The sequence below is a fragment of the Muscardinus avellanarius genome (assembly GCF_963383645.1).
Source record: "Muscardinus avellanarius genome assembly, chromosome: 7".
NCBI classification, from domain to species: Eukaryota; Metazoa; Chordata; class Mammalia; order Rodentia; family Gliridae; genus Muscardinus; species Muscardinus avellanarius.
Genome location: NC_137793.1, coordinates 85,012,812 through 85,036,934, shown reverse-complemented (window position 1 = coordinate 85,036,934; position 24,123 = coordinate 85,012,812). Strand labels below are relative to the sequence as shown.

The 24,123-nt window shown below is 43.2% G+C and overlaps 1 protein-coding gene across 2 annotated transcripts in view; it reads right to left on the bottom strand.

Annotated features, from left to right (window-relative positions):
• The window catches only part of DSTYK (dual serine/threonine and tyrosine protein kinase), a gene marked incomplete at both ends in the record, with an annotated part of 57,713 nt that extends 35,023 nt beyond the window's left edge, over positions 1 to 22,690 (bottom strand). For both annotated transcript variants that reach the window (XM_080699595.1, XM_080699596.1), the window contains 2 exons: positions 3,071 to 3,459; positions 22,426 to 22,690. In XM_080699595.1, coding sequence (XP_080555721.1) covers positions 3,071 to 3,459; positions 22,426 to 22,690 — 654 coding nt within the window. The remainder of the gene's footprint in view (positions 1 to 3,070; positions 3,460 to 22,425) is intronic.
• Between the last annotated feature and the right edge of the window lie 1,433 nt (positions 22,691 to 24,123).

Genomic DNA, 24,123 nt, shown 5'->3' with positions numbered 1-24,123 from the left:
AACTTAGACCACTAGGGTCTGTCAGAAGTTCTACATCAAAACCATTGGCAAATAAAGCAGATCCGGAGAAACGCTGGCTAAGGAAGCCCTACCAACCACATGAAATGGCATGAGAGCCCAAAGAACTCAAGAAGGGTGAGACTCTATAGCTTGCGTTTCAAGAGAAAGCTGATTTGGTATTACAATTCCAAGTGGCCTCCTCCACTGTGACCTCATATCGGGAGCAGGTCCTGGGAGCTATTAGTAGTAAGATATGTGCTCAGAGTGCCCTGGGGAACAGTCTGCACTTTCCTTCTTGTAACTTACATGTATCACTTCAACTCATAGAACAAAAAGTAAATGAACTTTTAGAAATTTAAATTTAGGGCTAGAAGTGTAGCTTAGTGGTAGAATGTGTACTTAGCAAGCATAAGACCCTGGGTTCCATTCCTAGCAATAGCAATACATACACACAAACATGAGAGAGAGGGAGAGAGAGAGAGGGAGAGAGAGAGAGAGAGAGCAAGAGAGCGAGCAGAAATTTAAACCAAAATAATGAAAGGGCACAGAGAAATCGGCCAATATTTTGCCTCTCCTGCAAATGATATTGTTCACATTCCAAGACTGTAAGGCAAGAACAGGAAAAATCACCACCTCACTTATAGCAGTCATTTCAGCTATTGAACAGGGAAGTTTTGTTTTGTTTTTGTGGTACCAGGAATTAAACCCAGGGCCTCATGCATACTAGGTAAGTGCTCTGCCACTGAAATATACTTCTGACCCTTTTTATTTTATTTTGTGACAGGGTCTCATTAAGTTGCTGAGGCTGGCCTCCAACTTGCAATCTTTCTGCCTCAGCCTCCCAAGTAGATGAGATGATAGGCCTTTATCATGTCACCTGTATCATGTCGCTTGAAACAATGGTAAGCTATACACATAGCATCAATTCAGTGGGTTGTTACCATCATTTAAACACATCTAGCTGGGCGTGGTGGCGCACACTTGTAATCCTCACACTTGGGAGGCTGTAACAGGAGGATTGCATCGGTTCGAAGCCAGCCTCAGCTACTTAGTGAGGCTCTCAGCAACTTACTGAGACCCTGTTTCCAAATAAAATATAAAATAGGTCTGGGAGTATAGCCTGGATGTAGAAAACCCCTGGGTTCTACCCCTAGTACCACCAAAAAAAAAAAATCTAATGAGTGATATCATCATTTAAAAAAAAAAGTTAAATATAAAAAAAATCAAGTGCACTGAGGGAAATAAAAGTATTGCTTTATGAAATTTTCATTTCAAATATATAATACCTATGTATGTGCTAGGTCCTGATGGAAAATATCTTTTTTGGGGGCAAATTTAATTGTGCATATTTGAGTTTTACAACATGACATTATAGGATACATAAAATAGTAAAACGGTTACTACAGTGAAGCAAATCAACATATCTATCATCTCACAATAACTTTTTTGTGATTATAGCAGCCAAATCTATTTAACAAAAACTTCTAATATAATACAATTTTATTTATTATAGTCCTCATGTTATATCCTACACATCTACTACTTTATATCCTTTGACCTACATCTGCCCATTTCCTCCTCCCAATCTCCACCCTCCTTCCCACCTCCTGAAACCACTGTTTTTATTCTCTAATTCTGTATATTTGACACCTCTTTTTTTAAAATTCCACATAGTAGTGAGATCAGGCAGTATTTTTCTTTCTCCATCTGGTTTATTTCACTTTAGCATCTCCTCCAGGACCATTCATGCTATGGCAAATGGCATGATCAAAAATATATTTCTTACAGTATATTAAAAATCTAAAACCTGCTGAGCAACTGGAACCTGAAGGAGATAGACTAAGGCAATACGCTACAGAAAGACGGCATATGAATCAAAAATTGACGAACTGTGAAATTGTGAAGAAGTTCACAGGACAATTGAACACGCCTCAGTCATAAAAAGAATTATTTCCAGAGCTACTGTCAGGAGTTATCCAAGAATTCTCACACTGTCCTGGAGTTAAGCAGTATAAGCGCACAGTCTGAAAGAGGAAGCCCACAACCAAAACTGAGCTAAAATGGGGACTTGTTCCATAGCCCTCTCTAACATATGAAGAGGAATATGGACTGTGGGAGGAAATAAGAAGGCAGTTTCTACTCCCAGATTATAAGACACCATGACCACAACCAAAGGATTCATTCACTGACTGAGAATCCAAGGCTCCCAGATGACAAGCAGACAAAGAAGTTATAAGAAAGAAAAAATCACTCTCCCAAGTCCTGCCAAACTAGCCTGCCCTTCCTGGCATCAGTACCCAAGGTAACAAACTCCTTGTTCTGCATATCACTGGATTCTTTTATTCCTACCCACTCCTGACTGCTGACATGGTCACATCCTTTGCCGATCCCCACTTGGTCTCGTCAATGGCCTACTTCTAGCAACGTAGTACCAAAGCAAGCTCAGAGGATGAGCAGTCTCCTAGGTGGCGAGAACACTCGCTAGACCACATGCCCTCCTAAGGAGTGCCACGGGGAGTTTACTTCAAGAGAGAAGCCAAGATTTTCTTCAAATGAAAGAACTGCTGTTTTCTTACATCGAGCTAGACCCAGGTTCCTTATAAAGTAAGAGAAGTGAGTTCTCTCACTCAGTAAATTAATGGTAGATCTAAGGAAAAACCCACAAAATGTTCATTTGGTCTCTAATAACATTAATTACCCATCATCTTACCATCCTTTTCAAAGAGGAGAGCTAGAGACAATTCCAGCAACATCTCCTACTAAGAAATGAAAAACGGTGTCTAGCCTTGATAACTCTTCTGCAGAAGCTTGTCAAGAGGTAATTATCACATATTTCTCTTCTTTCAGAATGAGAAGCTACACAGGGCCTTGCAACATGATAAGTAGAAGCAGGGAGGGCATGGCTACACCCTTGTCTGTCTGCAACTTCCTAGATTATGTTTCTCTGACACTGACTCTACAAGGTACTGCCCAGAGCCCACAGTTCATATTGCCAAACTATTCCAAAAAGTCAAAATAAAAGATAAGCAGGTATATATGTGCACAATGGTTTCAAGTATGAGGCTGGTACCTGTAAGAGGGCATGGGGCATCGTCACCTCCAGTTCAGCTAAAACATGAGCGGCGTCCTCACTGTCCTCCTGGACCTCCAAGTCCTCCTCGGCAATGGTCTCCCAGTTGCCCTGGTGAGCAGCCAGCGTGTGCTCTAATTCATACTGTCCAGAGAGTGCCAGGCTGACTGGAGTCTCAGTCCCATAGGTGAAGCGGAGGCGCCGAAGCTTACAGTTCTCTTCACTGCCCACCTTGGAGGTGGGGAGCACCTGGACCCCCAACAGCAGGTTCAACAGCTGGCACTTGACATTACAGTCCTGGCCGAGGATCAATATGCAGGGGAGGCAGTCGACCATCTGCTGGAGGTGCTTCTCCTCCTTAGGTGGGAAGGAAATGCAGCTCAGCTGGCCTGGTTGGGGAACGGAGAGTGAAGGAAAAAGGAGGAGAAAGAAGATGAGGAAAAGGAGGGAGACTCACGTAGAGACTCATTAGGATGCCAGGGTCTTAGAGAAAAATCTTCTAGGAAACTCAGTTAAAGGAGGTATCACAAAAACATCCCAGCTTTCTCCAAATAGCAAGCAGAGCTCTCCTCCCAGCTCCTCCTCAGGAAACAAGCTGTTATTTCTACCTAGAAAACTGGCAGTGACCTAGTCTTCCCTCTCCTCCTTTTTCATAAGGTAGAGGGACAGCATAAGGAGTTTAAAGGAACTCAACACAAAATCACAAACATAAAATCATTAAAATGACAATAACTGAGGCATGAGTCCAAGGAGAATTATGCCTGAATATGACAAAATGAAAATCTTTCTGAGAAAAGACCTAATGACACATAGGGTCATTTTACATTCTCTACCACATGCAGTTTTCATTTATATTCCTCATTTATGACATATTATATAACTGAATATTTGAGCTAATCTAAATTATATACACACACAGTGAAATGAGGTTTCAAGACTGCATAAACACTGTAGTGCTTTCCAGTTCATCTCTCTGATAGCTGGTGACAGCATTCCAGATGCCAAGTCATCTGTTTTCTTAATACATCAGGTGCTCAATCAAGATCGATATTTCCTAATCAAGCCATATTCCTTCCATTTATGGATGACAAGACCCTGAGTAAGACAAAGAGAATGAACTCCCTGTTGGGATAAAATCCAGGCAAATCTAGGAAACAGATGTGATCTATCTCAAAAATATTCTCCTTTTGTGACAACCACCTAATCTGAATGACTAGCTTTCCAAAAAAGACAAATAGTATTGAAGAAAGAAGAAAAAGCTTCCTAAAGTATGAGAATCTGTTTGGGAAAAAGAACCAGAAGTTGATTCCCTAAAGCTGTCAGAGCCTAAACTCAATCCTTTTCACATCTTCAGGACCAAGGCCTGCCTCCACCTAAGATTCAGGAAGGCCAATCCTTGAGCCAAATGCATACATCATAATTGAAGTTTTGGGTGGTACTACTAACTGAAATAGTATTTGCGTTAGTCACTTAATCATAAACCACATTAAACCATTTGTAGGCTGACTGTTGTGTTCATGAAACTGAAGGAGGAGGCCTGATTCATCTAAAAAGTGGCTGGAGTTCAGAATGTTTCTCTCCAGTAACCATTTTAAACCCTCAAGTTTTCTTCTCTTCCACAGTAGCATACTAATGGGTTAAAGAGGTCTGTGTTCACTCAGGGCACTCTATGCATTTAATTAAGATCCTTCTTTTCAGCCAAGCATGGTGGCCTACCCTTGTAATCCCAGCATTTGGGAGTCTGAGACAGGAGGATTGCGGTTTGCGGACAGCCTCAGCTACTTAGTGAGGCCCTTTGTAACTCAGTGAGACTCTGTTTCATAAATAAAGAATAAAAAACAGGGCTTGGGGTGTAGCTCGGAGGTAGAATGCCCTTGGGTTCCATCCCCAGTACTGCCCCCCCAAAAAATAAATTACTTTTCACCCCTAAGAATCACCCTGGTATGAACATATACAAAGAAATCTCCTGGGGAAAAGATTGGTTCCTCAGAAAAAGCAGTGTTCATTGAGAGAAACTGAGTGTTAATTTTGTGTAAGATATTTACTATAAGCATGAGAATAAAACACTAGGTTTAATTTCCAACTTATGACCTAAAAAGTAAGGGTGCGTAGCCAATTGAATGTGTGACCACTCAGCAAGTAGCAAGTCCTGAGAACCTCTGTACCTTATTCACAATAAGACATGGATCACAGTTTACTCTATTTATCTGTTTATACTTATAAAAAGCACAAAGAACCACCCTATTTCTCTCTGTATCCTTAACATCCAACACAATGACAGACAAATAGGAAGTGCTTAAAGTTACACATTTGTCCTGTGTTAGTATCTATCATTTATTGAAGAGAGCTGTCTACAGAAAACTACCAGTGAATCCACTAAGTGCTGTGAAAAGTACAGTATCATAATTAGTAATTTAAGGACGACTATTATTCCGAAGAACCACCTTTATCTCAATATGGAAAGGACATTTGGGCAAAAGAGTAGAACCTTCCCATTCTTTTTGCAGAATTAAATCACCATAGTCTCAGTGTGAACAGGGGCAAGTCCAGACTGTGTTCATTCCCCTCTACCCTTCTAACTTTCCTCTTTTCAGTCCTCTTCAGACTCTCACATATCTAAATGTCATACTGACCAGAACCTTTAAATTCCTATAACAAAAGTTGTTTCATAAAAAAAAGAAACAGCAAAACTAAATGAGCTTTGTTACTGCTACTACTAGGAGAGGAATACTAGGGAATAAAATCAACTAAACTACTTTATAGGACCAGCAGGAGAAGCCTTAATACCTCTGAGACACAGTATTAGCTACAGGAAAGCCAATAAAACATGCTGCATCAGCCAAAACCACAGGACATACCCCATTATTCATCTAACCCAAATTATCACTTCCCCTGCTTCATCTCTCCTACAAAAACAGCCACTACATATAAAACTTCTGTCAAAACAACCAAAGACCAGTGTATTGAGAAAGGGCTGAGGCTGAACCCAGTTCTAATTCTGTTTTCAGGCACTCTGTGAGGCTTCCCCATACAACCTACTGGGCTGAAGAAAGCTTTTCATGACAGCTGTCACCAACTGACCTGTTTTTCAATACATCACTATCAATCCCTCCGCTTCTCACACACCTTTTAACTTGTTCATTCCTCTCCACCATATCTATGAGATTTGAATAAAAACATGGGAGGAATGAAGTTGGAAGTAAGACGGTTTTACTCCCTTCCGTCTGGGCACACAGGGCAGTGAAGAGCGTGTAGTGTGAAAGTGGAAACGGCACTGGGGCGAGTGAGGGTAGGCTTCCGGCTCCCAGACTTTGCCACCATTGAGCTCTGTGACTCCAGCCGTCCATTGCTCTTCCTGAGCCTTTAACTGCTCATCTGTAAACTGAGGGACTTGAATGAAATCATCTTTAACATCCCTCCCAGTTCTACTATCAAATCCTGGGGTACTATCAGTTTTAACTTTTTTGGGGGGGGCAGTACTGGGGATGGTACTCAGGGGCATTCTACCTCTGAGCTATACCTCCAGCCCTATTTTTTATTCTTTGAAACAGGGTCTCACTAAGTTGCAGAGGGCCTCACTAAGTAGCTGAGGCTGGATGAGAACCTGTGATCCTACTGTCTCAGCATCCCAAGTACAGGGATTACAGGCGTGCACCACCATACCTGGCTCAGTTTTAACTGTTGAAACAGTAAGGATGTGTGAGATGGGAGGTAGATCTGGTTGTTTTTTATCTTATTTTAACTTATATGTGAATTTAATTATGTAAGCTCCTTTTGGACCACTATAACTACAGATCAAAAAGTTGACTGAACTAGCCAGGGGCTCTAAGGACCTACTGGGCTGTCTTAGTAGTTCTCTAAAGAAGAGATTAAAAGTGATAGACTGACAGTAGGAGGGAGAGAAGAAACCTGTTTCAAAACCGGAGCAGCTGCCTTGTTGACGGCTAAAGGACATTTGAGTTAATGGGGTTTTCTTTGGTAATTAATACAACAGCATCTGCATATGGGCTGCCAGAAGGTAACAGCGTGGCTTCTCAGTTGGTGGCCTTAACCCTGCCTACTCTGACTGCAGAAAAGTTCCTATCAAATTATCTTAAGTGCAAGCCAAGGCCTTTTTCTTTCTTTGCTTGGTGGTTGTTCTTAAATATAGATTATCTGGTTACTTCTAAACAAATGTCTTAAGTGGCAGAGCAGAGCAGCTAAAGGAGCAAACCATCTTGTTGATTTGTTCTAGATAGCATCATTTAGCCTCTCTATGTGTGATCACTTTATTTGCCTCCTCACTCTACTGCTCACAATTCTACCAGACAATTGTTATCCTTGTTTATAAATGATAAACAGAAGCTTAAAAACAAAATGAGGAAACAGCAGCCCAGGGTTCTCTACTTACCTAAGCTGAAAAAATTCCTTCACAGGGCTGTGAAGGTACCTTGGCTAGGTCTCAGGAAGCCAGGTTAACACTTGGTAGTGGGAAATGTCCCCTGCTACATTGTTTTCTAATCTGGGGCCCAAAACACAAAATTTAGTCATTTTTGGACTCCAATTTAAAGCAAACAGCCATAGTCTATATGAAAGTTGTTCCAGACCATCAAGAATAAAGAATAGGAAAAGCCAGGTATGATGAGGCACGCTTGTAATCCTAGTACTTAGGAAGCTGAGACAGGAGGATCACAGGTTTGCAGCCAGCCTCAGATACTTAGTGAGACCCTCCACAACTTAGTGAGACCCTATTTCAAAATAAAATATAAAAAATAGGGCTGGAGGTGTAGCTCGGAGACAGAATGCCCCTGGGTTCAATTCCCAGTATCACAAAAAAAAAAAAAAAAAAGGGGAGAAAAACACAGAATTACCACAAGTTGATACAAAATCTCAAGAACATTGATGTTATTCTACCTTAGCTCTCTAGCGCTCCTTTTCTAAAAGAAATTGTAGGTGCTTTTAAGAAAAAGCCCTAACACCCTTTTATTAGTCAGTGTTTACTACTATTTGGGTTTGAAGTTAAGACTATTCTAGTAAGGAAGGTGGAAGAAAGGAATGTTAATGACCTATTTATGTCACTAGTGACCTGTTAGGGTAAATACTTTATTGAAATTGTTTTTGTACTGGGCGTGGTGAGGCACACCTGTAATCCCAGTACTTGGGAAGCTGAGAAGGGAGAATCCCAGGTTTAAGGCCAGTCTTGGCAACTTAGCAAGACTGTTTCAAAATAAAAAATAAAAAGGGCTGGGGGTGTAGCTCAAAGGAAGAATGCCCTTGAGTTCAATCCCCAATACAAAAATATGTGTGTGTGTATACATATGTATATATTTGGGTTTGAATAAGCAATGGAATTGTATCAATATACCCTCCTTCTTGCCTGTTTTCATCCCAATCAATAATATACACTATTGAGAGGTGAGCAAAGGACAGGTAAGGGGTACTCCATGGCCAAGGAAGAACATGTAACTAGATGGAATAAGTGAAACAGAACCCTACAAATTTGCCTTATTGTATTACTGCTGCTTCTTGGGGCTCATAACATGATATTCCAAAGTATGGCACTTTAGCGTGCTGAGTCCTCTCAACTAAAGGAGACAGGAATCCCTCAAAAGCAAAACTTTTCAGGACTCTTCTACCCTCTGGCTCCTACTTCCTTTTCTTTCCTAAAGTGGGCCACAGAAACCAGAATTCCTCTTCCCAAAGGCAGGTCATATATACTAGCATCCCTCTCCCTCAAAGCAAACCATAAAACCTAGAAAATTTACTCTCTCCCTTCTCTCCGGATTCCAGAGGGGTCCCATACTTGGAAGGAAGAAAGGCTACACAGAAAGGCCATGAATCTGGACTGGCAGGCCTTGCTGGGTTCCCCCAGTCTATTACCGTTAGATTATGCCCTTTAATTCCAGTTCTCATAGCTGTCCATTCTCCACTGAACTTAAGCATTAAAAGTTTTCCCTAGGTCTTTGGATTTTTTTTTTTTTCTTGCAGTACTGGGGATGGAACCCAGAGGTGTTCTACCTCCAAGCTACACCTCCAGTCTTTTTTTTTTTTTTTAATTATTCTTTATTTTGAAACAGGGTCTCACTTAGTTGCAAAGGGCCTCACTAAGTAATAGCTGAGGCTGTTCTCGTTGGATCTTCATTTCTGAAGGCATGTGAAACTTTTTTGTGTGTTTGGTACCAGGGACTGAACCCCAGGGCATTCTACCTCTAAACTACACCCCTAGCCCTATTTTTTTCTTTTATTCTTTATTTAGAAACAAGGTCTTGCAAGGTTGCTGAGGGTTTCACTAAGTTGCTGAGGCTGGCCTCAAACCTGCCATCCTCCCAACTCTGTCTAACAAGTACTGAGATTATAGGTATGTGCCACCACACCTGACTACTCTAACAGTTTTAAGAATATTATCCTGGTACCAGGAAAGAGAGATAAAGCCTCCCTAGAATATTATGCCCACACACCCCAAGAGCTATGTGAACAGAGGTAAAGGTACTCAGAAACCTGCTAACAAGTTCCTTTCTGGGTAAAACTGCTCCTGAGGCTGGTCATGCTACAAAGGAAACAAACTGGTAGCTGAGGCTGTAATTTATAGGATGCAGAGATGGAAGTGGTCCTCGAAGGAAGCTAGCGCCATGCTTACAGAGGTCTTAGATCCTGTCACTTGGAAGACAGTACACAACCACTCAGAACCATTAATAATGATTCAAAGGTGAGGATGTGTTAAAAGGACACGGGAACCATAGTGAAGGGGCTCAGTGACCACGCTGGGCACCATTTACATGTAAAACTAAAAGAGAACAGTGAGAGTTACAATCCACTAAAAAACTTCACAAGTCTACACTGATATAAACAAGGGGAAAGGAAAGCCTTTCTCTACAGCAGAATGCCAGCTAACAAATACAGAGGAACTGTGACAGATTCTAAGGCTGTGGGAGATGTCGGTGGATGCTAGGACTAGTGAAAGGAGTGTTGTTTGCTTGCCTGTTTGTTTGTTTGTTTGTTTGTTTGTTTTACAGCACTGGGGATGGAACCCAGGGGCATTCTACATCTGAGCTACATCCCCAACAATATTTTTTATTCTCTATTTTGAAATAGAGTCTCACTAAGTTGTGAAGAGCCTTACTAAGTAGCTGAGGCTGGCTGCGAACCTGTGATCCTCAGGTCTCAGCCTCCCATGTACTGGGATTACAAACTTGCACCATCACACCCAGCTTCTACTTTTTAAATGTATCAAAGATATGAATGTCAGAGGAAGCCGGCCTGTGGTGGCGCACGCTTGTAATCCCCATGCTTGGGAGGCAGAGACAGGAGGATCGCGCAGGTTCGAAGCCAGCGCACTGGCTTAAGAGACCCTGTTTCCAAAAATAAAATTTAAAAAAATTTTTTAAATGAATGTCAGAGGAAGGCCAAAGAACTATTCCAGATTAAGAGAGTCTAAAACATATAACAATAGAATCTTGGACCAAAAAGACAAAAAAAAAGAGTCACTGTTGAGACAGTTAATACAACTTGAATGGGATCTGAAAACTGGAGGGTAATATTGAATCCCTGTTCCCAATTCACATAGTTGTATGCTGATATGTATACAAGCACAATGGAGTGGTTAGTGGTGAGACATCCTACCTTGCTCTCAAAAGGTTTTGAAAAAGATGAGCTATAATGTTTATGGGGAAAGGATCAGTTATGGATCAAATGCATTAAAATGTTAACAGCTGGGGCCAAGTGTGGTGGCATATACCTGTATTCCAAGTACTTAGGAGGCTGAGACAGAATTCCAAGTTTGAAGCCAGGCTCAGCAACTTAGTAAGGCCCTCTGAAACTTAGTGAGAACCTGTTTTAAAATAAAGAATAAAAAGAGCTAGGTTTGTAGCTCACAGGTAGAATGTCCCTGGGGTCAATCCTCAGTATCACAAATAAACAGATAAATAAATAAATAGGGCTGGGGGTATGGCTTGGAGATAGAATACCCCTGAATTCAGTAACCAGTCTCCCCAAAAAAACTAATAACTAGGAAATCTGTATGAAGCAAGTAAGTTCTTTATACTTTTCTGATAACATTTATGCACATTTGAAATTATTTAAAAATATTTTTAGCCGGGCGTGGTGGCGCACGCTTGTAATCCCCGCGCTTGGGAGGCAGAGACAGGAGGATCGCGCAGGTTCGAAGCCAGCCGCGCGCTGGCTTAGGAGACCCTGTTTCCAAAATGAAAATGTAAAAATAGGTCTGGGAGTGTAGCCCCGAGGTAGAAGGGCTTCCAGGAACCCCAGTACCACCAAATAAATAAATAAATAAATAAATAATAAAAAAATAAAAATAAAAATATTTTTAATGACCCAAAGAGATACCTAGTAAAACATATATAGCTCTGGAGCTCAGAAGAAAGAGTTCAAGAGACAGATTTTTACCTGACAAGGAAAAACAGCAGGAAAAAAAAATACATCCAATTCAGTAATAAGAGGAACTTGAACAAAAAGAGTTTCTTCATTATCTCCACTTTTGTGTGTAGTTCTGGGGCTTGAGCTCAGGGATTGGCCTTGAGCCTGCTAGCCTCCTGTCTCTTCTTCCCAAGTGCTGTGATTACAAATGTGCGTCACCAAGCCCAGCCATTGTCCCCAATTTTGCCCTGCATATTACCTTCCATCTCTTCAAACTTTCTGTGACAGTTTGCTGTTGCCCTCTCAGATCAGGGGAATTTAGGACACTAACCTAAGTATGTAAGGAACAGTTTTTTTAATCCAAATCCACAAGGCTAAGTGGCACAGACCACAGCACGCTTCAGCACTGGGCATTCTGATGGAAGTTACTTATCAAGCCACCGGAGGAAGCCTGGCCCGTGGTGTCTGCAGTAGCCCTTTCTTTTTATTCAGGGGTAGAAAACACATCGCCACCTCTTCAAGAATGCAGGCCTCTCTCAATCTTATCATGATCTAACCACTGCAAACCACTTTTCCAAGTCAGAGCAGCAGAACTCCATTTCTCTCCATGGAACAAGAACCAGCAAAACAGGTCAGTTTTCAATCAGGAGAAAATGAAATAGGTTTACCCAGAGGAGTTCTTGTGTGCTAAAAAAAAATAAGAATGACTTTTCTCCTACTAGCTAGCTCTTTTCCCCCAGTTCTTCCTTACATCTAAATTCTCCATTATACTAAAAGCTAAAGCTAGCCAGGCATGGTAGCATATGCTTGTAATTCCAGTACTTGGAAGGCTGAAACAGAAGGATCACAGGTCTACAGCCAGCCTCAGCAACGTAGTAAGGCTTTCAACAACCTAGCAAGACCATTTCAAAATAAAAAATAAAATAGGGCTGGGATGTAGCTCAGAGGTAGAATGGCCGTGGGTTCAATCCCCAGTACTCCCCTACACACACACACACACACACACACACACACACACACACACACAATCAACAACTAAGAGCATGTTTTACGGGATACTCCTAAAAAGTAGGCCCCATAGTGGCTCAGTCACTGCCTCTCACATCTGGACAGAGAGAAGTTTCATTGAAGCTAGTCATGTGACCTAGCTGCCTTTGTGACAGGGCATTAGTCCTTGCTCTGCAAAGTCTGTTTTATTTAAAAACAAAACAAAACATCCTGGGAAATTCTTTCCCCATCATAAGGTCTGAAAAGGGTTATAATAAACCATGAAACTCAAATCTATCTGGGGTAAATAAGGCACTAAAACTCTTAATCTGATGAAGCTAAAGTTAGATGCTTTTTATATCCAAGGTGTTTTTTTTTTTATGGTACTGGGGATGGAACCTAGGGGCCTTCTACCTCTGGGCTACACTCCAGACCTATTTTATATTTTATTTGGAAACAGGGTCTCTTAAGCCAGCTTCGAACCTGTGCGATCCTCCTGTCTCAGCCTCCCACCTACAGGGATTACAAGCGTGCACCACCACGCCCGGCTTTTATATCCAAGTTAAAAAAAAAAGACAAAAGCGTGCACGCACACTCGCACGCATGTGTGTGTGTGTGTGTGTCTGTGTGTGTGTGTGTTTTACTATGGATCAAAGTGTGAGTGTGTGTGTTTTGCTAGGGATCAAACTCAGAAGCACTTTACTATTGAGCTACATTCCCAGTCCTTTTTATTTTATTTATTTATTTATTTTTGGTGGTACTGGGGATGGAACCCTTCTACCTCCGGGCTACACCCCCAGACCTATTTTTTATATTTTATATGGAAACAGGGTTTCTTAAGCCGGAGAGGCTGGCTTCGAACCTGCAAGATCATCCTGTCTCCGCCTCCCAAGCACGGGGATTACAAGTGTGAGCCACCACGCCTGGCTTATTTTTTATTTTGAGACAGGGTCTCTAAGTTTCCTAGGCTGGTCATCAACTTGCGATCCATCTGCTTCAACCTCCTGAGTTTCTGGGATTATAGGCATGTGCCCAACAAAGCACTTTTAAAAAAGAAATATGCATTTTTAAAAAATTAAAGGCTTTTATAAATATGTTAACTAGTCTCTGGGACAATATTTTACTTTTTTGGTACTGGGGATTGAACCCAGAGGTGCTATGCTTCCAAGCTACATCCCCAGCCCTATTTTATTTTGGAACAGTCTCACTAAATTGCTGAGATTGGCCTTGAACCTACAATCTTCCTGCCTCAGCTTTGCAAGTACTAGGATTACAGTCGTGTGCCACCATGCCCAGCTCTTTGGGACAATTCTGATGCCCCAGGTGCACAGGCAAATGAAAAGCAAAACGATCCTCCAGTCCTGCTTCCCATCTTCCTGCCCAGAGAACAGCACCCAAGGGAACGGAAGCACAGTATACAGCCCAACTCCAAAGAAAGTGTTGGTCAGAAGGTTCCCACAGCCGCATGGCACACAACTGGAGACAATATTCAGACTGCTCCCTGTCTGACAAAGATAGAAAAACACACTGTGTGATGGGCACTTCAACCAGGGGCCTGCAGGGGATGGGTGGGTCGCATGCTCTGATCAACTTTCCTGGAGAGAATTCTGGGCTGCACTTCAGAGGAGCCTTAAGCATAAGGAGGCTTTCTCAGAGAGCTTGATTTACAGCTCAAAGAAAGGGAGGCACATCTCTCATTATCACATAGGTTCTCTGCTCAAATGTCAAATTCCAAGGTTCCAAGATCACCAGATTCCTCATTTGGCACAAAACTGAACTGGGTCTGCCAGCCTAGGAATGGCCTATACTGAGACTGGATGTCCTCATAGGATACTCCAGTCAGACTCCTGGGAGGTAAGAAAAACTCCATCTTCCACATGGACTCACCCTCTCAGTACCCTTGTTATAAATGACACTGCTCAGATTCCCTAGGAAGCAAAACCCATCATCCCTAGAGGCCATCTATTTTCCTACAAGAGGGAGCAAATTCACCGTAACAGTCTAACAATGGTTAGGGGAAAGCACATCCACCAACACTCCTTACACTCTTACTTCTCTGTAAGTAACCTCTAAGAAAGACATGGAAATGGAAGAAGCTCAAATGGTAATCCTGATGTATGTACGCTGCGCTTGAACCATGCAAACAAGACAATTATCATTATTCCAGCAAAGAAAGAACAGAACTGATTTTCTTGTACTTGTTCAGAAAATGAGCAGAGTATCTCAACTCGATTTTTCCCCCCAGTTGGGGATGGAACCCAGGGCCCCACACATGCTAGGCGAGTGCTCTACCACTAAGCCGTATCCTCAGCCCTCAACTTCTATTCGTATCAATGCTCTCTGGTTTTACCACTTCCTAAGCCCTACCTCTCTAACCCCCCCACACTCACACACTAAAGAAAACTGATGGTTAAGTAGATAACCAATTTGTAGGATCCCCTAGAGGGGATGTGATGAAACATTAATCCTCTTTATAACACTGATTTGGAATTAATAATCTCAGTTATTTGGACAAAGTAGTTAACTACTGTGTCATATGCCCAATACAGAATCAGGCATTGAAGATTTGTTGGTGAATGAATATTAAGAATTTACTTTCCATATCATGATGAAGCACAGGTCTACTTGTATTGCATGCCACTTATTCTTTGGCATATTAAATAATTCTTTGGGATGCTGGCACAGAACTGCAGCCTATATGGGGTGCATGCCTATAGTTACAGCTAAGCAAGAGGATGAGATCACTTGAGCCCAGGAATTCAAGATGAGTCTGGACAACATAAGAAGTCAGTGTCTCTCTGTCTCTGCATATCTGTGTGTGTGTCTCTCTCAACACACACACACACACACACACACACACACACACACACACACTATAGCTTATATCTATCAAAAGCTTATCACTGTTGTTTTTCTTAGGGACCCAAATATCATCTCTGGTGGAAAAAGGTTCTTCTGAAGTGGGAATTAAATTGCATTTAATTTCAAAACATCATTCCAATATTTACCAGCCATGGAAATAATATAATAGATATTTGCCCATTGTGTACAAAGGATTATGGTAGGCTCTGCAGGGATAAAAAGAGAAATAAGACAGTCGTTATCCTTAGGGGTTCATAACCCTGTATGATCAGAGCCTATAAGAATTAAGCAACAGGTATAACATAAAATTCTTATTTCCCTTTATTTCAGTTACATTCTTTGAAGGTTTATTTTCAAAGTATTTGTGTGTGTGTGTGTGTGTGTGTGTGTGTGTGTGTGTGTGTGGTACTGGGGATTGAACCCAGAGGCATTTACCTCCGAACTACACCCCAGCCCTATTTCTTTTTTATTTATTTAGAAACAGGGTCTCACTAAGTGGCTGAGGCTGGCGGGCAACCCGGGATCCTCCCGTCTCAGCCTTCCAAGCACTGCAATAACAAGCCTGCACCACCACACCCAGGTAAAAGATTGTTTTTGAAGTGCGCTTATCACAGGTAAATTCCTTGTTCGGTTAATCTAGCGAGACAGAGAGCAGAGCAAAGAAGAAAGCAAAGGGGACAGTGGACAGCACAAAACAAAATTCCACAGCCACACTGAATCTTTATTTAAATCTAAGCTTGCTTGCTTGCTTTTGCTTTTTTTTTTTTTTTTTTTGTGGTTCTGGGGGTGGAACCCAGAGGCTTTCTACCTCCGGGCTATACTCCCAGACCTATTTTATACTTTTATTTGGAAACAGGGTCTCACTAAGTTGCTGAGAGCCTCACTAAGTAGCTGAGGCTGGCTTCGAACCTGTGCGATCCTCCTGTCTCAGCCTCTCAAGCGCAGGGATTACAAGCATGTGCCACCACACCGGACTAAATCTAAGCTTTCTTGAAAAATCATTTGCAAGCTGGGCATGGTGGCGCACGCTTGTAATCTCAGCATTGGGGGGGGGTGCTGAGACCAGAGGATCGTGGTTCACAACAGCCTCAGCTACTTAGTGAGGCCCTTTGCAACTCAGTGAGACCCGGTTTCAAAATAAAGAATAAAAAAATAGGGCAGGGGGTGCAGCTCAAAGGTAGAATACACGTGGGTTCCATCCCCATTACCGCAAAGAAAAAAAAATTAAATAAAAATCATTTGCAAGGCTGACCCACTACGCATATGGAAATAATGACTTTTAAGATTAAACTAAAAATACTGCAATTGATAACAAGCTTGAAGGCAATAATTTTTAAGATCAGGTAGGATTGTACAACTCTTTTTAATAGAAAGCTGCCCTGGGCCGTGGGAAACAGATTTTCCCAGAAAAGGAAGATTAGGAAAGGGAAAAGCTAAAAAGGGAAAGGGTTCGAGGAGCCATTGTGCTTGGGAAGACCACTTCCTCCCAGCTTTGTGACCAGCAGAGGGAGGGGGCCCTGATGCCTGAATGGCAGAGTGGAAACTGAGCAGGCTATGTCTCACTATACTCAATCGGAGAGCCTCCCTCTGAACTAGACTACTGCCCCAGGGCCACCATGGGGCTTTATTTATGACTCATTTGTAACAACGTCTCTCCACTACAGAGTGCATTTTTGTATGCCCAGAGCCAGCCAGGTTAGAAGAGAACAAGGAGCCACAGAAGCCGAATTGCAAATGAAGGGGGAGACTGAAAGCCTAGGCCTAACTCTTGCTCCAATTCAAAGCGGTTCTGGCCCACCTGCCGTCCTTTCCATCTTTGCCATGTTCCAATTTCCTAATGCAATACTCACCAACTGCACACACACACAGCTGCATATATTTAGCACCATATACCTGAGCTTTATAGTACATTGTCTCTAAATGTCACAACTTTGTGAGGTAGGCATAATCACTGTCATCTTATTTATTAAATTATAACTAGCCCTTTTTGGTGTGTGTACATGATACTGGGTATTTGAACTCCAGAGTTTCTACCTCTGAGCTACAAGCCCTATTTTGTTTTTTAGTTTGAAATAAGGCCTCAATAAGTTGCTGAGGGCCTCACTAAGTTTGAGGCTGGCTTTGAACCCATCATCCTCCTGTCTCAGCCTCCGAAGTACTGTGATTACAGGCATGTACCACCATCCCTAGCCTCATTAGCCCTGTAAGTGTACAAGCCCATGGTTTTAGAATGTTCACAAAGTTGTATAACTATCACTACTATCTAATTTCAGAGCATTTTCAATCCGAAAAGAAACTCCATACCCATTAGCAGTCGCTCCTCATTTTTCTCTCCTCACATTCCCTGGCAACCACTAATCTACTTTCTATCTTTACAAATGTGCCTGCTTGGGACATTTCATATGAATGTAGTCACACAATATGTGGCATTGTATATTACTCCTATTTTATTCAGAAAAGACTCAAATAGGTTAAAACTAGCCCACAGTATGTAGTCCCAGCTACCCTGAAGGCTTAAGTGGGAGGATTGCAAATTTGAGACCAGCCTTATCTACTGAGCAAGATCTTGTTTCAAAATAAAAAAAACAAAAACAAAAACAAAAACCCGGGTGTGATGGTGCATGCTTGTAATCCCAGAATTCAGGAGGCTGAGACTGGAGGATCGCGGTTCGCAGACAGCCTCAGCTACTTAGCAAGGCCCTTCACAACTTAGCGAGGCCCTTCACAACTCAGCAAGACCCTGTTCCAAAAAAAAAAAAAAAAAAAAAGACTAAAAAATAGGGCTGGGGGTGTAGCTTGGAGGTACAATGCCCCTGGGTTCCATCCCCAGACCCACAAAAATAAATAAATAAATAAATAAATAAATAAATAAATAGTTAAAAGGGGGTTGGGGATGTAGTTTATTGGTAGACCACTTGGTTAGTGTGCCCAAGGCCCTGGATTCAATTCCCAGTAGAGAAAGGAGGAGATGATAAGGGAGGAAGGTGAGGAAGGAGAATCAAGAAGATAATAGAATAGGAACCCAGGTCTAATTCAGTGATTGTGCTTGTTTCCATATGGGAAGATAGATAAAGTTCCAGATATACTTGGAAAAATGAAAAATAATTTTTTCTATTATTATTCTTTACTTTGAAACAGGGTCTCACTGAGTTGCAAAGGGCCTCACTAAGTAACTGAGGCTGGCCATGAACTGTAAATCTGTCTCAGACTCCCAAATGCTGAGATTATAAGCGTGTGCCACCATGTCTGGCTGAAATGATGTTTTGTTAACCTAAGGTAATAAAAAAAATTAGATCCATAACTATAACATCATCTCTGCTGAACTTATGTGAAAATGCACAGGCAGTTCTTTCAAAAAGATCATGGTAAATTACTAGAAAACATACCCATCCCACTACTGTCACTGTTTTCTACCCCAAGCCCTAGCTTCTCCCCACCCCTCAGTCCCATTACTTCTAAACTCTCTGACAGAAAAATCCAGATAGAGGGGCTCACGTCCCCTGCAGTTAAGTGAAAAGTGGAAAGAAGGCCAATGACTTAGTCAGCAGAACTGGATCAAAGAAATTCATTCGCAGTTCAGTTTTCTTTATACAAATCAAGCTACTCTTAAAAAAAAAGCATCATTTTAGAGTCCTGTTCTACCTAGTTTTTAACTTGTACATTAGCATGTATATTACATAGTCTTTACACTGTCCCAAGTGAATTTAAACTATAAAAATTAAGAGGAAGATACTATGCCAGTCCTGGTAGCACACGCCTATAATCCCAGCTATGTGGGAGGCTAAGGCAGGAAAACTGCAAGTTCGAAGCCAACCTGGGGACAATTTAATAAGACCCTGTCTCAAAATAAAAAATAAAAAGGGCTGGGGACGTATTCAGTGCTTGCCTAGCATGTGTGCAACCCTAGGTTCAATGTCCAAATCTGAAGAAAAAAAAAAGCAATAAAAAGAGGGAAGTATTATTTGGGGGTTCTTCCCAGTCCTTTGTGGTTGGAAATGCAATAACGAAAAACTCTGGTATTATACAGCACTATAAATTGCATATACAGAGACATGAAAATTTTTTTACTATTGTTACCACCCTTACAGTCCAATAATTTCTAATTTACGGTTTGTCTCTGATCAACTACTTAAATACCATACTGCATCAAACCTAGAAACACACTGCCATTCTGAAATAAGTAAAGCCTTCTCGAAGTTTGTTAGGTGAAGGAGTATTCCTTTCCTTAACATTCCAAGTTCTGATTAATCAGAAACTAGTATTCACAAAAGAAATGAGAGTCTCTGAATGACTTTGACCTTACAAAGATAGCCTGTAAAAGGAGAAAACAAGACCTAGTTGCCTTTTAAGGAGTGTTTTCTAACATAATTACCTGAATAGCTGGGAAATGACACCCACTAAAGTAAAATAGCAAGCGCCACCTCCTTTTCTCTGGTGCATTTAACCTCAAAGACCCTCCACACTGATGAGAAGGGAGGCATCTTATGGAACAAGATGAAACTGTTCCCCACCTATCATCTGTACCTTCCCAGGTTTTTATTTGGGATGAACAGACACTAGAGGGTAAAGAGAGTTAAACAGGCAAAAATCAGTTCATGATGCAGTCAACTAGAAAAGCCAATGAGGCACAATACAAAGGTGCATTTGTATTTCGTAAATTGTGTGTGTGTGTGTGTGTGTGTGTGTGTGTGTGTGTGTACTAGGAATTGAACCCAGGGTCATTCTACCTCTGAGCTATTAAGTTTCAGAGGGCCTCACTAAATTGCTGAGTCTGGCTTCAAATCTGCTCCTTTCTCAGCCTCCCAAGTAACTGGGTTTACAGACATGTCCTATCACACCAAGCTGAAAGTTTCAAAGGCATCTGGGTGGGCTCTAAATTTTATTCTTTAAAAACCAATTTAAAGCAGGACGTGGTGACACATACTTGTAATCCTAGTACTTGGGAGGCTGAGACATGAGGATCGCAGGTTCGTAGGCAAGCCTCAGCAACTTAGGCTCTCCAATGCCCCTGGGTTCCATCCCCAGTACCACACACACACAAAAAAGAAAACCTCCATCTCTCTAAGATGAATCTGTTATTTGTTTGTTTTTAGGAATAATTCCAAAATAGTTGTTTAAAATAAGAGAGCAGAGTGAGGGTGTGGCTCAGTGGTACAGCATTTGCCCAGTATGAATGAGGTCCTGGGTTTGATCACGGGCACCAAAACTTTTAATTAACTAAAATACAATGAAATAAGACAGCAATCCAGGGCCTTTAAGATAAGCTTTGAGAGAAACTTCTGAGCAGAGAAAGCTGCTGGGAAGCACTGCGGGGGGTGGGGGGGAGAGCACGCATTCTGGGGAGCCTCTCTGAACATATTAGTTGTTTTCACCAAGCTGTGTTTCTGACAGCCTCACAGAAATCAGTCCCTCTGAAAGCCCATTTCTAGAACAGCAAATCTCTGGATATAAGATCAAAGCCACAGCTTCATAAAAGCTAGACATCATCCTAATCCAGTTTATCCACCAACAAAAAATCTGAACTTTTTAATTAATATTCAGGCCAACTAAATGAAATGGTATCATTTAGGCTCCTGCCAGAATCTCATGAGCTCATTTTTATCACCACCTCTGAAGTCTCACTTTTTTTTTTCTCCCAAGTACTGGGGACACAACCCAGGGGCATTCTACCTCCGAGCTACACCCCAGCCCTATTTTTTATTCTTTATTTTGAAACAGGGTCTCACTAAATTACAGAAGGCCTCACTAAGTAGCTGAGGCTGGCTGCAAATCTGCAATCCTCCCGTCTCAGCTTCCCAAGTACTGGGATTACAAGTGTGTACCACCACACCCAGCAAAGTCTTTTTTTTTTTTTTTTTTTTTTCTGTACTGGGAATTGAACCCAGAGGCATTCTACCTCCGAGTTACACCCCCAGCCTTAATTTTATTCTTTACTTTGAAACAGAATCTCACCAAGTTGCAGAGGGCCTCACTAAGTAGCTGAGGCTGGGCTCTGAACCTGCTACCCTCCTGTCTCAGCCCCCCAAGTACTGGGATTACATGCTCCATTACATTTAAAATATAAACATGAACCTTGGGAATTTAAGGCCCAACACACTTCATTCAAGTCTCAATCTCAAATTCCAATTTGCTATCAGCATCCAAACTTGTGCTTCTGGATATGTGTTAGCAGACCGCCTGCATCCGAATCACAGGTCTCTTCCTGTTAATTAGATTCTTAGGATCCACCGACCACATCTACTTAATCAGAATCTGTGAGAGAAAATCTGAGACATGGTATTTTATAAGCTCCTGGGATGCACTTCAGCCTGGAAATCACTAAATTAACCCATGGACATTCCTGCCCTGTTGTCCCCAAAATATCTATATGGGATGCCAGTCCCTTCTTCCTTCCAACTTGTATTCTAGTAAGACACGGAGTCAACAATCTGGAGTTCCCCACCAACAGTGGTTTATAAGGAAATATGAAGTTAGGAAAGTTTAAAGGCCATGCACGATTTTAAGTGTTTTGGGGCCCCTGGCACATCCCAAAAGGAATCATGTCAAGAAGGACAAGAGTAGCTAGTTCTCCAGGGGTCTAGGAACAAAAATAAGATCCCTTCCCTCTCTAACTTCTTCACCATAAGCACAAGCACGACCTCTGGGCAATTCCCCGGCCTCCATTCGGAAGGCTTTCCTTTGGTGACTCCCAATCCTATTTAGAGCGCATTCCTTCTTTACAGCGCTGCCTCATGATTTGGTGTACAAGCATTTTACACACACACATCCCACTACAGTCCCAAGGCTTCCTCCGGCTCCTGGGACATCTTGTCTACCACTTCTCCATCCCCAAACTGGGACTCTGACCCACAACAGCACACCCCACTGCCAACTCAGAGCAACTTTCCCCACTGCTTGGACTAACCTCCGCCCTCTCCAAACACCAGCTCCCCGCGGGTCCCCCGGCTCCTGCACTCGGGCGCCGCGGGCCCCCAGGTTCCCAGCCGCGCCGGGGCGCCCCCGCCCAAGGATGCCCTCGCTCGGCATCTCGGGTCCTGCCGGCCCAGGCCCAGAGGCCCAACTCCCCCCGTGCGCCTCTTCCCGGGATTGTTTTGCAGGGCAGGGCTGCGGTCCACGCTGCAGTTCGCCTCCTTCCCGGGGCCTGCCCTCCTTACCCGCCTGCAGCCCAGTTTCGGCGACATCGCGGGCAGGGCCGGGCTCGGCCGCGCCGCCGCTCGCGGGGGAGGAGGGACGACTGTGGCTGTGGGAGCACTTGACGTCGCGGAAGAACTTCTGGGTCTCGCGCAGGTTCTGTCTCAGGCGCCCCAGGTAGCGGCGGTAGCGGCCGAAGCCCCGGCACAGGTCGCGGATCATTCCGCCACCTCCGGGGCCAGGACCCGAGACTGGCTCGCTGCCCCACTGCAGCCCTTCGCCCTCCATCTCCTCAGCCCGCGGTCTTCGCGGCTGGCTCGCGGCCGCTAGCCCGGCCTCCCCTCCTTCCCGCCCCCCAGTGCTAAAGCGAGGCGGAACCCGCCTCCCGACGCCCCCGCCTGCAGCCCGCCGGGCGTCCAGCCTCCGTCACCGCGGTGCAAACAAGCCAACTCGCCGCGCGCCGCGTGCGGAACCTTTCTCTCGGGGCTCCTGGAGAGCGGGGGGAAGGATCCTGCAGGGCACCGACAGCGCACGGTGTCCTGGGATTTGTAGTCGGAGGCTGGGGCGGAGATCCAGAACCCAGAGGCTGCAACTAGGGGACCGGTGAGTGGGACTGGTTGCCACTTCAGTTAAAAACCTCACCTGTCTTTGTGCCTTCACACTCACCTCGTTTGAAAATGTGTTCCTGAGTGGCGCACGCCTATAATTCCAGTATTTGGGAGGCCGAGAACGGAGGGTGGCAGGTTCGAGGCCAGTGCGTGGTTAATTCAGCCACGATCCTGTTTCAAAAGTAAAATAAAATTAAGCTTGGCGTGGTGACGCACACTTGTAATCCCAGCATTTGGGAGGCTGAGACAGGAGGATCGCGGTTCACGGACGGCCCTAGCTACTTAGACCCTCTGCAACTTAGTGAGACCCTGTTTAAAAAAAAAAAAAAATAAGGATAGGGGTGTAACGCAAAAGTAAATTGCCCCTGGGTTCCATCCCCAGTACCGCAAAAGAAATAAATAAGTAAATAAACAAATACATAAATAGTGTTCCGGCTACCTATAAGAGTCTCCCCCTCCCCGGGAGAGGTAGGAGCTGCGGAATCCAGACACCGGAGACGTGGAGTGCCTGATGAAATCAGAGCAAAGGGTTTTTTTGTTTGTTTTTTGTTTGTTTGTTTGTTTGTTCTTTTGGATGGAACCCTTCTACCTCTGGGCTACACTCCCAGACCTATTTTTTATATTTTATTTGGAAACAGGGTCTCACTAAGTTGCTGAGAGCCTCACTAGGTAGCTGAGGCTGGCTTCGAACCTGTGCGATCCTCCTGTCTCAGCCTCCCGAGAGCAGGGATTACAAGCGTGCGCCACCACACCCGGCCAAAAGATTTTAATAGCAAAGAAAAGGAAGGAAACAAGTCTGAGGCCAGTAATATCTCCATGGTTACCCCCAAATGGCTAACTCACTTTCCGGACACAGAAGATACTGGGAAATCGGTAGAAAATTTCCTGAGAATAATGAAACCTCTCCTCTTTGTATTGCGTTCTCCTTTTCCAGATGTGGTGGGACTTTTCTTTTCCAGATGTGGTGGGAAAGGGGGAATGGGAAAGGGTTGATAAAACCTATAAACCTAAGTGCAGTTTGTTTCTTGAAGTAGGGAAACTGGGCTGGGTAAGGGGAAGTTGGGGTTTGGAGCCTTCCAACCCATTTCTGATTATCTTAACTCGGCTTCAGCC